The sequence below is a fragment of the Bombyx mandarina genome, chromosome 11, assembly GCF_030267445.1.
Source record: "Bombyx mandarina strain Sakado chromosome 11, ASM3026744v2".
Classification (NCBI taxonomy): domain Eukaryota; kingdom Metazoa; phylum Arthropoda; class Insecta; order Lepidoptera; family Bombycidae; genus Bombyx; species Bombyx mandarina.
The window spans coordinates 12,278,042-12,291,163 of NC_143218.1; the positions used below are offsets into that span (position 1 = coordinate 12,278,042).

The 13,122-nt window shown below is 35.7% G+C and overlaps 2 protein-coding genes, 1 long non-coding RNA gene and 1 pseudogene across 5 annotated transcripts; 2 read left to right on the plus strand and 2 right to left on the minus strand.

Annotated features, from left to right (window-relative positions):
* Positions 1–937: 937 nt before the first annotated feature.
* Fancl (E3 ubiquitin-protein ligase Fancl) lies at positions 938–4,307 on the plus strand. 3 transcript variants are annotated; one of them, XM_028183218.2, is made up of 4 exons: positions 938–1,580; positions 2,389–2,547; positions 2,767–2,945; positions 4,136–4,307. In XM_028183218.2, the coding sequence occupies exons 1-4, from the start codon at positions 1,076–1,078 to the stop codon at positions 4,238–4,240; spliced, it is 948 nt and encodes a 315-aa protein (XP_028039019.2). In that variant the 5' UTR covers positions 938–1,075; the 3' UTR covers positions 4,241–4,307. The 3 variants fall into 3 exon arrangements, with proteins under 3 accessions (XP_028039019.2, XP_089587641.1, XP_089587640.1); XM_089731515.1 differs by having other exon boundaries at positions 2,767–2,877; XM_089731514.1 differs by lacking the exon at positions 4,136–4,307 and having other exon boundaries at positions 2,767–4,098.
* A 344-nt stretch (positions 4,308–4,651) lies between these two features.
* Positions 4,652–7,712, minus strand: CSN1b (COP9 signalosome subunit 1b). Its single transcript, XM_028183233.2, has 4 exons — positions 7,527–7,712; positions 7,367–7,445; positions 5,920–7,257; positions 4,652–5,217 (listed from the first exon to the last, which is right to left on the minus strand). The coding sequence occupies exons 2-4, from the start codon at positions 7,376–7,378 to the stop codon at positions 5,125–5,127; spliced, it is 1,443 nt and encodes a 480-aa protein (XP_028039034.2). The 5' UTR covers positions 7,379–7,445; positions 7,527–7,712; the 3' UTR covers positions 4,652–5,124.
* Positions 7,713–8,370: 658 nt separating this feature from the next.
* LOC149502037 (uncharacterized) lies at positions 8,371–10,081 on the plus strand (annotated as a pseudogene).
* A 2-nt stretch (positions 10,082–10,083) lies between these two features.
* On the minus strand, positions 10,084–11,449 carry LOC149502038 (uncharacterized). The gene is made up of 2 exons (XR_016323897.1): positions 11,068–11,449; positions 10,084–10,666 (listed from the first exon to the last, which is right to left on the minus strand). It is a non-coding gene; the product is annotated as an uncharacterized LOC149502038 (long non-coding RNA).
* Between the last annotated feature and the right edge of the window lie 1,673 nt (positions 11,450–13,122).

Below are 13,122 nucleotides of genomic sequence, written 5' to 3' on the forward strand. Positions count from 1 at the left end.
CCAATCACGATGTTCGACCAGCCCATACCGTGGGCCCAGAAGGTCAAATATTTAGGCGTCACCCTCGACAGTAGGATGACATTCCGCCTTCACATTAAGACGGTACGCGACCGTGCCGCCTTCATTCTAGGACGTCTCTACCCGATGATATGCGAAGTAAAATGTCCCTTAGAAATAAGGTGACACTCTACAAAACTTGCATACGCCCCGTCATGACATATGCAAGTGTAGTGTTCGCTCACGTGGCCCGCACTCACCTAAAATCATTTCAAATTATCCAATCCCGTTTTTGCAGGATAGCCGTCGGAGCCCCGTGGTTCGTCAGGAACGTCGGCCTCCATGACGACCTGGACTTAGAGTCCGTCCGTAAGTATTTGCAGTCGGCGTCGATGCGCCACTTCGATAAAGCGGCACGACACGAGAACCCTCTCATCGTGGCCGCCGGTAACTACATTCCCGATCCTGCGGACAGAATGGAAAGCTGTCGACGTTGCCCCAAACACGTCATCTCGGATCCTCCCGATCCACTAACGGTGCTTTTAGGTAGTTCAAGCACCGGTCACCGTTCTCGTCGAACCCGTCGCTTGCGACGAAGGGCTCGACGAGTAAATTAACCCTCAGACACAGCCCACTGAGTTTCTCGCCGGATCTTCTCAGTGGGTCGCGTTTCCGATCCGGTGGTAGATTCTGCGAAACACAGCTCTTGCTAGGGTTCGTGTTAGCAACTTCGTCAGGTTTGAGCCCCGTGAGCTCACCTACTAGTTAAGGTTACGCTGATATAGCCTCTCAAGGCTATCAGCTTAGGTAGGAAAAAAAAAACAACTAACTATAACTCTATGGTTTTTACTGATCTGATTTAATTTAAAATATTCAACTCAAAACAAGAAAAAAATATTTTGTTTCTATTGTTTGTTTTTCTCGTCTCTATTAGGTGATGAGTGATTTTTTTACCAGATTTGTCGATTATGTTATGTATTCATTTTAATAAAATGTTATGTGATTGAAATAATTTCAAAAGTTCTACTTACAGTACCTATGTCCTTTAAAACATAAGATCTGCAAAAAGTATTCAGAAATGTATGCAGGAGGGAATTCAGTGAAAGAGATTTTTACAGAACTTTTTTCAAGCAAAAGTAATGCCGTGTTAGATCTTTTGGATAGGTTTCATTTTGAGGTGGACTCTGTGATAAAGACCGTCGATATAAGTTCATTATGTCTCATCGACAAAAGTTTGTTAGATGAAATACAAAAATACGAAAACGATATCAATGTACAGATACGGTTTGGATCAGCTTTAAGTGATATCCAGTGTTGTATGAGAGATGCTAACTTTAGACAACATGTTATATGTGTAGAGTATAAAAGCTATCAGAAATTACTTGTAAAATCTACGCAACTACCACACGCAGGGTCGCTGGAACGAGAATATAATAATTTAGATGAAATAGTGGCTGCATTTAGAGAGTTGATTTTAGATCTGACACCATATTTTCATCAATTGGAACTCATAGATAGAAATTGTACTGTGAAAGAACCCAGGAATCCTAGTTTCAAAGATGATTATAGGAAAATATTAATAGGTGCGTGCTTAATATAAATATAGCAATTAATGCAAAAATAATATGTGAACTTAAAATGTATATTGATGCTTACAATAACAGGTTTTTTTTATAAATCTAAATTTTGATATTGTACCCCCCAAAATAATTTATATATACTAAAAATATACTAGAATATGTAACAGCATAGTTCACAAATATTTTTTCTGTTAAGTCCGAAAATGATACAGATTGTGACATAATGATATCATTGGCATGCTGGTAAGGATTGCTATCATCATTGCCATAAAGTATCATTTAGTTCCAGTTTAGTGTTAGTAATATTTTTAAAATATTTGAGTAGTAAACTTAAATAATAGCAGTAAATGTGAATTATGATGTATATGGGTTTCAGGAATCTAATTTTTTTTTTATTGCTTAGATGGGTGGACGAGCTCACAGCCCACCTTGTGTCAAGTGGTTACTAGAGCCTATAGACATCTACGACGTAAATGCGCGGAATGTGCCACCCACTTTGAGATATAAGTTCTAAGGTCTCAAGTATAGTTACAACGGCTGCCCCACCCTTCAAACCAAAACGCAATACTGCTTCATGGCAGAAATAGGTGGGTTGGTGGTACCTACCCATGCGGACTCACAAGAGGTCCTACCACCAGTAAAGTGAGTCATTTGTTAAAACACAATTTACACAATTAAAAACAGTAATAAGTGATCTTTCTGCTTAAAAGGATGGCTCTAGTATATTATTGTACTACATTGTATAATTTTGTCTTAGATTGAAAAAGAAAAAAATACTATATAGGTGTTATTAAATAAAGCACTTTTTCAGATGACAGAATATGGTTACACGTCGAAGTAACTTCTGAAGGTCTAGCTAATAATTTACATCTCATAGGCCAATCTGAGTTCTGGCAAAATAAATTACAGGATGGACTTATTAACTGGGATCATGATAGAGATATAATAGAAAATATTTCACAAATCTTTGGTAAGGAATCGTGGGACAGGCACTTTTATATTTTGATTGTAGACATGCCTGTTTATATTTGATTTTTATAAACAGTAGAATGTTAAACATTCATTTAGTTTTAATTCTAAAAGACGCGAGTTACAAAATTTTAAGATAGTAAATAAAGTAAAAAGAAAAACTTTAATTAAAAACACTTTACTGGGTCTGTCAAAGCTTAATATTTCATCTATATTTCAGATATTGAAGTATTTCCTCAATGTGAAAGAAGTCAGAATACAGACATTGGCAATGAAACAGATTCACAAGTTTGTAGCATCTGTTTGTGTATTGAATTACCTGATGTTCAAGGTGTGCCCCAGCCTTTATGCAGCAATTTATCTTGTGGAGCATATTTTCACAGGACCTGCTTACATATGGTTTATATTAATTTTGATTATTTATCATTCTATTTTCCTAATTGTGTACTGTGTATTGGTAAATTTCTAATTTGTAGAAACATTGATGAACCAGTTATTTATCGATTTTTTTTGACCTCTTGGTCAATGTCTCATTAACAGAACTGTGTATCACATAATAAAGGTATCAATAGTTTAAAACATTAAATTGCTTTAAACCAGTTTTCCAACAAGATTTAGTGATAGTTTTTCTATTACTGTAGTAACCAAGTCCCAATTTCATAGTAAAATGCCTTTTTTTTTTCGGGTTGGAGGCCGAACCTCCTACGAGGTCCCGCGCCTAAGGGGAGGCGCACGGGGTATGTGGGACTTGACGATCTGCTGATGTTGGGGGCAGACCACGGGCCCAAGAACTTTTAGGGCCCTACTGCACTAAACGACTCCCCTGCACTCTTACACCCGACGTCCGATCTCCGTCCGGGGTCAAAACCCGGTGAGATTAAGGGGGTTCCCGCGGTCAACACTACAACCAGACTCGCGGCGCCACCCCGAGGACGCCCGACCGACGGGTCGTTGAGGCGATAGTCGACTACCAACGACGCCGGTCTCCGCGGTACGGGAGCCCTGTCAGGCCGCTCGGGCGATGCCGCTGGTGTTCCAAGATACCCTGCTGGGTCCGAACCAGCCTGCCGGGTCGTCGAGGCGATAGTCAACGACCAACGATGTCGGTCTGTCTGACGCCAGAAATCGTTTGTGTTGGCAATTTGATGATACGAGCGACCATCACTACTTCTTATTTCTTTTACGACTGTCTAAAATGTTTTATTTTGTACGGATTCTAAGAGTTTTGTTTCAAAAGTAGTTCTTAAATATATGAATAGCATCAGATATTACAGGCTGTTTGCATAGATACTGAAAGTTCGTAATCTTTTGGCCAGAAAAGTGAAGTCATCTGTCCAGTTTTCGAGCATGATTCGTACCAATCTGAAGGTTTACAAAACTGTCTACCTCTTTTCCCAGGCTACGATAACCTGAGACTTAACACTTAACGCCAACGATGGACCTAGAATTCGTTTTTATTCTGAATGCAATAAATATACATTAAAAATGAATAGAAAAAAATCTATCAAATTTTCATAAATATTTCAGAGAATAGGTATCAATTTGTATTTCTTTTTAAATATTTAATCTCAAGTTTTTTTTTGTTTCAGTGGTTGGTTACCAGTGCAAGGAATCGGCCCCAAACATTCGGCGTTGCAAGTGGTTCTTGTCCTTCATGTCTACAAGCAATTTCTTGTAATGAAAAAGAAATATAGGACGGTTATCGCCATTTTAGATATTGATCTATTAATTAATTAGTGAAATAAATTTGTAAGATATGAACATGCTTTTTAATCCTTGCGCCAAATAGTGCAACTATTATTTTTAATAGAAATCAAATGCTTTATGTGGATCACCAATATATATATATTAGTACTCTTAAATACCTAATAAGATTAAAATATTGTAGTCTAAATCTTTGAAAGAAAAAGCAATATGATATCAACCTAAAAATGTATTTGAGGTTTAATTCTTTTGTCTCAAAGGAATTGATGGGATTGTTACAGCTCCATTTTCAGTTTGTATTAGGTTGCCTGTGAACTTCACCCATTTATCCAAAACCTATTTTATTATTATTAATCAAACCATGTTTTAAACATAAAACAACTTACACAATAAAACATACCTTTAGACTTTACTTTTTATTTGAAATTACGTAGACAATATTTCGCGGTTACATAGAATGGTTCATTATAAACAAAGGTTGACAATGGATACTCCACTAACAGCTTATTCAACACTTATCGTTGACGAATTAGTTATCCTTAAACTCAACTTGTTCAAAAAAAATGTTATGGAGATCTCTAAATTAATACATATATTGAGAATGTTTTTAATCTACAAAATTCTCCACAGCAATAAACGCCCATAAAAAGGCAGAAAGAACAGAGAACTTTTCAAACAAGAAATCCATATGTAATTAATTTTAAAAGAGCTACATCAGTTTCAATAATTAATATGACTATTAGACAGTAACAGGTTCTCATTCATTAAATGTCCAATTTATAAGCCTTTTCTTGTCATATTTAGAGCAATGCCTCATAAACATTGCAATGTGAATTACATTTTAAAGTTACCTTTAGTATTACAAATATTTTAATCACAGAGGTACTGGATCGAAAGTGCGAGTGTTCAAACTAGTACTGGAGCCTGGAGCTTCTCCACTTTGAGGTCCTATGTCTCTGCCAATATTCTGCGAAGCCAATATTTGATGTTAGAAAAATTTGGGAAATTCTAAGATTTTTTTAATTATGTGATTAAAGGTTTGGTGTACTTTAATAGAACAATCTGAATATTATTAATACTTGTACACCGCAACATACCTATTTTAGCTTTTGAGAATTTCTCTATATAAAAAGTTGTCTGGAAAATAATGCTTTAAGCGATAGAACCACTTATTTTATAATTAATTATACCTGTCTGTTGACTGTTTTCTAATGTTAATAGTGTTTTGATGTGTAATAGAGTATACTCTCCATTTTACCAATTTTGATTATATTTCCTTTTGCTTTTGGTAGGTAATTAATATTTGCCTCATATTGTGAGTGTGCATTTGTAGCTATCACAGCAGTTACATATCCGAGTTTGAAGGGATATAGCCAATGCACAATATAATTTTCTGTTAGCTAAGCTAAATGATACTTATTGTATACAAGTGTATGTGGGTTGTCTGTCCATTTATAGCAATAGAAATGTTGCATATCTCTTTTCTTATCTTTGTCTTTTAGTAACTATTGCAAAATAGTTTTATTTCCAGTTCGAACCTTAGCCTCTTGTTTTTATGATAATCCACAGAAGAAACTATTACAGAACTTATTTTATTTATTAATTAATTTTAATTGTGGATTTTACCTTTGGAATTAACTGAACTAAATGATAATATTAATTTTCTTACCTTTACATGGATTTGGTTTTTGAGCATTGCAGCACGCAAAATTAACATTGACGTACGCCGTTGGTATTCTTTTCCCATGGCTAAACTTCTTTCAAATGTTGTGCTCCTCTGGTCTACATCTTTTGCATATAATATTTTATTATGTGAATCAATCCTAGCCTGAATTTGCCCATCAAGTATAAGTTGCATTAGTTCATCTTCTAAGGCAATCACCGATCGGTTAAATGCAGCCGCCATTAATTTCATGTCAGCTGACAAGTAAGGGCTGAAGTATTGAATCAAAGCCCTGTTGCGAATTTGCATGTATAAAGAATTTATATGTGGTGCTAAATACATGTCTAACAAAAGATTATCCCTTATTTCATCCAACAGCCGTAAGCACGAGGCATATTTGGATTCATAGAATTTGAAAATTATGTCACGTAATTGGGGCTCTAGCTCTAAGAATAATTTAAAAGAACTGCTAACTATGACTTGTTTCTGCAACTCGGAACGATCAAATGTAGCAAGTGCGCAAAGTCCACCATAGATGGCAACATTATTACTGCTCATTAATTCCGGGTATTCACAATGATCAATGCTGGCAGCCAAAAAATGTTTTGCAGCAGATTTATACTTTTTCGTTGCCAGCTCGGCTAATCCTGCTGCACATTTTAAACGAGTTAAAATTGACTGGTTGCTGTCTTTTCCGGGAATTTCATTAAAGTCTGGGGTCGCTTCAGCTTTAGATACATAATTTAGAACATGAGCCCAATTTTGAAGATATACTGAAACTTTAACTACATTCAAGCACATCATGACAAGATGTTTTCCACTTGTGCAGTAATCTCTAGCTCTTGAGTAGCATTTCAAGGCACTGGTGAGATCTCCACAATCTAGATAATGGTCACCCAAATCATCATGGCCTCTTCTGATACTTTCTTTGATTGAATTTGTTTTATAATTTTTCAAATCAGTATCTAGCTTTTCCAGTTTTATGGCAGCTTTTTTTGTTTTTGATTCTACCCAAATAGTATCTAAGACTGGAATATCTTGAGAACCTGCTATATCAGGCAGTCCTGCTGATGCCACTGCTTCTGAGAGTTTTTTATGCAGTGTGTGATACAGATTTACGTTATATGTGGTCATGACATAGGATATGGCCATTTTCAAAGCTTCCAATCGCAATGACGGACAGTGGTCTGCTACAAACATGAGCCTATAAAGTTTTGCAAAACCAGTATATGACGCAGCGTATATTTCCAAATCCAAGGTGGGGTTTTCAACGACGTAGCATTCCGTCTCATTGTTTTCATTATCTTCTGGGGGAATATCAACCTGCATTGGTTCAGCTGTGTTCTATAACATCGATCAACAATTTTAAGTTAGTAACGTAAGTAATTATAATATAATTATGCCCTGTAACGTTTACTTTAGAAATATGCACTAAAAAAAGTAGAGAACTTACCATTTCGAACATTATTGGAGGGTTTTAGGCCTTTTTTAATGAAAATACGCGAAATTTACTGTCAACGATGAAAACCAACCTACAACAAAAGTTATCCTTATTCGTGTGTTTTAGTTGATTGGATCAGTATAATAAATTAGCGACTTAATTTTCAACTTACTCATCAGAAAACCGCAATTTTACAACTCTCTTAGTATTTTTTAACAAATACCTTTATCATTACGTTTCATCTTGGCAGCGGCATTTTTCTCAGTTTGACGAAATTTGCTCAATGTCAGTGATGAGTGTTGCTGTTTTCAATTATTTTCGTAGCTTAAGTTCAAAAGTATGTATGTAGCGCTACAGACAATAATTGTATGTATAATATATATAATTATTAAATTTAAATAGATAGATTTTTAGGAGGTATTTAAATAGAAACTTAGAAATACGTAGCATGCCTGAAAATATAATAAATTTAAAACAATAGTGTAGACACAAATTTGTGAATTTTATTTTATTTAGCGAAAACAAAATATTCATGGGTTTTCAACAGATCGTTATTATTTGAGCAATGTTTGATAGAACCTGGTAATTATTCATTTTAATAGAGCTGATTTTTTTAATAGATATTGGTGAGGTATTTATTTATTTATTTTATCTTTAAAGGATTACAATGCAACATTATGAAGTTTCCTTATGAACGTCGTTTCGGAGAATCGTTTGCCCATGTGAAGCAAAAAAAAAAAACTTTTTAATGCAATAAAATACACTATAGTGGGACAAAATTTTATTAACACTTTCATTACATATATACCGTACATAATACTATATTTTTATTGCATAAATAATAGGTACACTAATTTCCATCCATGATAGAATTTACTTACCATCAACTTCAAAAGGCTACCCAAGCCCATAGACAACACAGTGTAAATGCTGGTGGAAGAATTAATTGTATTGCATACATAATGGTTTTGATCAATCATAATGAAGCCATGTTTGAAAAAAAAAACGCGGGAAACCTTTGAATTTGGCGGGCGCGGTTTTTGTTTGAATTTGTTGAAAAATATTTTTTTTTAATCTATTAAGTGATCAGAATAGTTAAAACTTGTATATATTTGTAATTTTTATTATTATTTAAATTTTTTTGTATTTTATTCTTTTTTTCTTCGAGTTGGGGTAAGTTTTTTATATTTATATGAACGAGCCTCCGGACCCGGGGGGCACAGCGCCCCCCGCGGTTGCATTTGTCACAATCTCCCAACGAATCCGGAATGGATTCTGACTGCTCTTTGGTGTCTAAAAGGAAGCTGAAGCGTAACCAGCTCCACAAAATTTGTAAAAATTGTAACAAAAGGAAAAGAAAAAATAATACAGAAACATTTAAACAATCGGACTGTCAATGCAAAGACGAATTTACTGAGAGCACTATTGATTTGCCTGCACCTGGTCCTTGCACTGATACATCATCAAAGCCCGTTCCTCCCACTGATATGTCTCATAAAGCCTCCACACAAATTGGTAGGGCTAGTTATGATGCCAATGACCACGGCCCGTTTGTGGTACACGTGCAGAAAATACAGTCTGCTGATGATGATGGTACAACATTACACCCAGTTGTTTGGCAGATTTTTAAAAAAAAATTTATTCAAAAATATTGTTAATGGAAGTTTGAAACGTATTGGCCGAAATAAAATGACACTTTCTTTTAATAATTATACAGACGCTAACAGCTTTGTCACTTCAAACTGCTTAGCTACAAACAACATGAAGGCTTTTATCCCAACTTTTAACATTACGAGGATGGGTTTAGTTAGGGGAGTCCCAACTGAGTGGTCCCCTGAAGATATTATGCAGAACACTAATGTACCCATTGGGTGTGGGGAAATTCTGAAAATTAGAAGACTAAACTATAAAGTCATGATAAACAACACACCCACATGGAAACCTTCGCAAACAGTCGTGTTTACATTTGATGGACAAGTTTTGCCCAAACGTGTATTTATGTGTTATAATTCTATGCCTGTTAAATTGTATATATACCCAACCATCCAGTGCTTTAATTGTTGCCGCTTTGGGCACACCAAGGTCCAATGTAGGTCAAAGCCCAGGTGCTTCAAGTGTGGTCAGGGCCACACTGGAGATACTTGTAATGTGGAGGAAGACTGTGTATCTTGCTGCTTATGTTCTGGGCTGCACTTTGCTTCGAGCAAAAAGTGTCCAGAGTACGTGAGACAAACAGATATTAAAGTAACAATGGCAGAGAATAGCTTATCCTATATTGAAGCGTCAAAATAACATCCCCCCATTTCTAAATCATTTGCTGATATTGTATCCTCTCTCCCAACTAAATCTGTTCCTGGTGGAAATACAGTATTGCCTGGTTCATCATCCTCACGTACAATATCTTATAAAAAAACAGTCTTCACTAAACCCAGAACTCCTCCTCAACACAGTAAAGGTTTTGATCATGTAGCACATGAGTCTCTTGTAAGGGACTACAATATGCCAGAGCCTTCTAATGGATGTGCATTACCATCCTCGTCTAATGCAAATTCACAACAGACAATAGCAGAGTTAATTACTATATTGATCAAATTACTTTCTGAACCCAATTTATCTATACCGTCCCACGCTGCTAATTTAATTCGTACTTATACTAATATTAATAATGGCCAACATGGACAAGTTAATTCAATGGAATTGCCGCAGTATTATAAACAAAAAGCATGAAATTATACATATTATAAATACTTTTAATCCTTTTATATTTTCTCTATCTGAAACCTGGCTAAAGCCAGATTTTGTATTCAAAATCCCTGGTTATTCGTGCTTAAGAGAAGACAGGGCTGATGGATATGGTGGTGTATGCCTACTCATCAGAAACTCTAGCACCTTTTCTTCCTTCCCTCTCCCTTCACATAGTAACTGCTTTTCTGTCATTGCAGCTATTGTTGATGGTATCTGTTTTGTCTCTATCTATGTCCCTCATCCCTCCTTGCAAATCTTCAATGAAATTAAAAACTTAATTTCAGTTCTTCCTCGGCCTTTCATGATTCTGGGTGATTTCAACTCTCATCACACATCTTGGGGTAGTTCAGTATCTAATAGTTATGGTTATGAATTATTAGATATCTTAGACATGTATAGCCTGTGCATTTTAAACTCGGGTTCTCCTACTCGCCTCACAAAGCCTGGTGAAGTAATTAGTGCCATTGACCTGTCCATTTGTACTCCCCAGTTAGCATCTTCTCTATCTTGGTCTACTTTGTGTTCCACTTATAATAGTGATCACTATCCCATAATCATTTCATTTCCCTGTAAAAAAAAGGATACAATGTGTATTCAAAACTCTCGCCTCAAACACAAAATCATAGACTCTAAATGGAGTCAATACACGTTATTAATAGAAGAGAAAATTAATAATTGCTCAGAAGTTAATGTCATAGATAATAATTATTTCAAAGCTATTTTGTTAGAATCGGCTGATAATGTTTTTCCAAAGAAAAAGCCGCGTAGTAATAAGTTGTCATCTCCACCGTGGTGGGATGAAGAATGTACCAATGCTATAAAGAAACGCAAGGCAGCAGAGCGTAATTATCGCAATAATATGTCTATGAAAAACTACGAGGCATTAATGACTATAATGAAAGAGGTTAGAAAACTATTTAAAAAAAAGAAATTTGACGGGTGGAGGAAATTTTGTAGCACTATATCACCTGAAACACATGCTACTGTCATATGCCGAAATATCAAAAGATTTAGATCAGCTGTCAATCCTTCTAACGCATTGTTGCTGCCTATAGAATTAGCAGATCAATTCCTTGATCGTTTGGCTCCTCCTTCTGCTCCACTCAACGATCCTATCCTGTCTTATAAGCAATATAACTCTGATGCCCCTTCTTCTCTAAATCTAACTTTAACGTTAGTGGAGTTAAAAGGTGTATTAAATCACGTCAAAGACAGTGCTCCAGGGGAAGATGGGATTCCATATTCCTTTTTGTCTCACCTTGGCGAAAAAGGATTAAATTACTTTTTAAATTTAATAAATAAAATTTTACTGACAGGTGACATTCCACCGTCATGGCGAAGTCAAATAGTATTGCCATTTTTAAAGCCGTCTAAGGTACAATCTGATATCAAATCATATCGTCCGATAGTTTTGTCATCGGTGATCACAAAAGTTGTTGAACATTTAATTAAAAATCGGCTTGAATGGTATATAGAAAATAACGAATATCTGTCCCAAACTCAGTTTGGATTTCGAAAAGGTAAAAGTGTGGGGGACAATTTAGGCATATTAGTTACGGATATTCGTAATGCTTTCTCAGATAAAAAGTCAGTAGTTGCTGCTTTTTTGGATATTAATTCGGCTTATGATAACGTTCTATTACATATTCTAAAAAGTAAATTAGATAAATTAAAGGTTCCCTATTTTTTAACTAATTCCATTGTAAATCTTCTTTCGGAGAGGAAAATTATTTTAGATGTTGGCGGCCCTTATAAGCCTAGTAGGCTGGTATGGAGAGGTTTGCCACAGGGGTCTGTTCTGAGTCCTTTATTGTACAATATTTATACATATGATCTAGAAGGTTCAGTCGGAGATTCAGCAAGTTTATTACAGTATGCCGATGACTTGGTTATTTATGCCTCTGATATGTCTGTAAGTACTGCTGAACGATATGTTTCCTCCTCTTTATCTTTGCTAAAAATCTGGATGGATGCAAATGGCCTTGATCTGTCTCCCTCAAAAAGTACTGTTGTACTTTTCACCAAATCCCGTACTCCTTGCTCACTTAATATAACATATGATGGGGATATATTACCCATTAGGAATCAAGTTAAGTTCTTAGGAGCTATTCTTGATTCTAAACTAACGGGTCAACCACACTGCGAATTTGTGGTTAGTAAATGTGAGCGAAACTTGAACATGCTGAGATGTCTCGGTGGGGTTTGGTGGGGTGCTCACCCGGCTACACTGAGGTTGGTGTATAATGCTGTCATTAGAAGTGTACTGGATTTTGGGACCTTTTTCTTAGACCCAGGTAATGTGGCTGGCTTTAGAAAACTAGATCTCATACAGTCTAGGGCTTTGAGGATTGTTTCTGGTGCCATGAAATCGAGTCCGGTTAATGCTCTGCAAATAGAATGTTGTGACCCTCCTTTAAACTTAAGACGTCAATATCTGTCCGATAGATTCATTTTTAGAATTGTTCAGTTCCATAATCATCCCCTCATTTCGAAACTAGAGTTTCTTTCTAAAAAAGTACCCTCTTCACATAAACCTTTACCTTGTCTGTTAAAAAGTTTCCTGAAATTCAAACAATTACAAGCCCCAACTCATTCTTTTCAGGTGCTTCCTTTATTTGGCGCTTCTTATGATTCTCTCTTACTTTCTCCAGTGATTTGCTTTTCTCTTGGCATTGAAAAATCTGATTTTAATGCCAATGAAAATTTTAATTGCAATGTCAATAGTAAATGGCCTAACTGGCATCAAATTTATACAGATGCATCTAAACACTCCAGTGGGTGTGTTGGTGTTGGAGTGTATCACAAACAGTACAACATAGTTCAGAAAATTAAATTACCTCCGGAATCATCGGTCTTTACCGGTGAATGTTTTGGACTATTAAAAGCTCTTGAATATGTGCTGTCTTTCAAACTAAAAAAAACCGTTGTATTTACTGATTCCTTAAGTGCATTACAGAGCTTAGCAAAATTTTCACTAAAACTTAACCCTTTTTTTCATGTAATATTTGAATGTAAGAGAAAGC

What these genes read in the sequence shown, in the direction of transcription:
- Fancl (XM_089731514.1), top strand. Translation starts at nt 1,076, where the DNA reads ATGTATGCAGGAGGGAATTCAGTGAAAGAGATTTTTACAGAACTTTTT. An exon ending in TTATAGGAAAATATTAATAG is followed by an intron (nt 1,581 to 2,388) that starts GTGCGTGCTTAA and finishes GCACTTTTTCAG; the next exon opens with ATGACAGAATATGGTTACAC. An exon ending in AAATATTTCACAAATCTTTG is followed by an intron (nt 2,548 to 2,766) that starts GTAAGGAATCGT and finishes TCTATATTTCAG; the next exon opens with ATATTGAAGTATTTCCTCAA.
- CSN1b (XM_028183233.2), bottom strand. An exon ending in AAAACCAAATCCATGTAAAG is followed by an intron (nt 5,218 to 5,919) that starts GTAAGAAAATTA and finishes TTGGCTTCGCAG; the next exon opens with AATATTGGCAGAGACATAGG.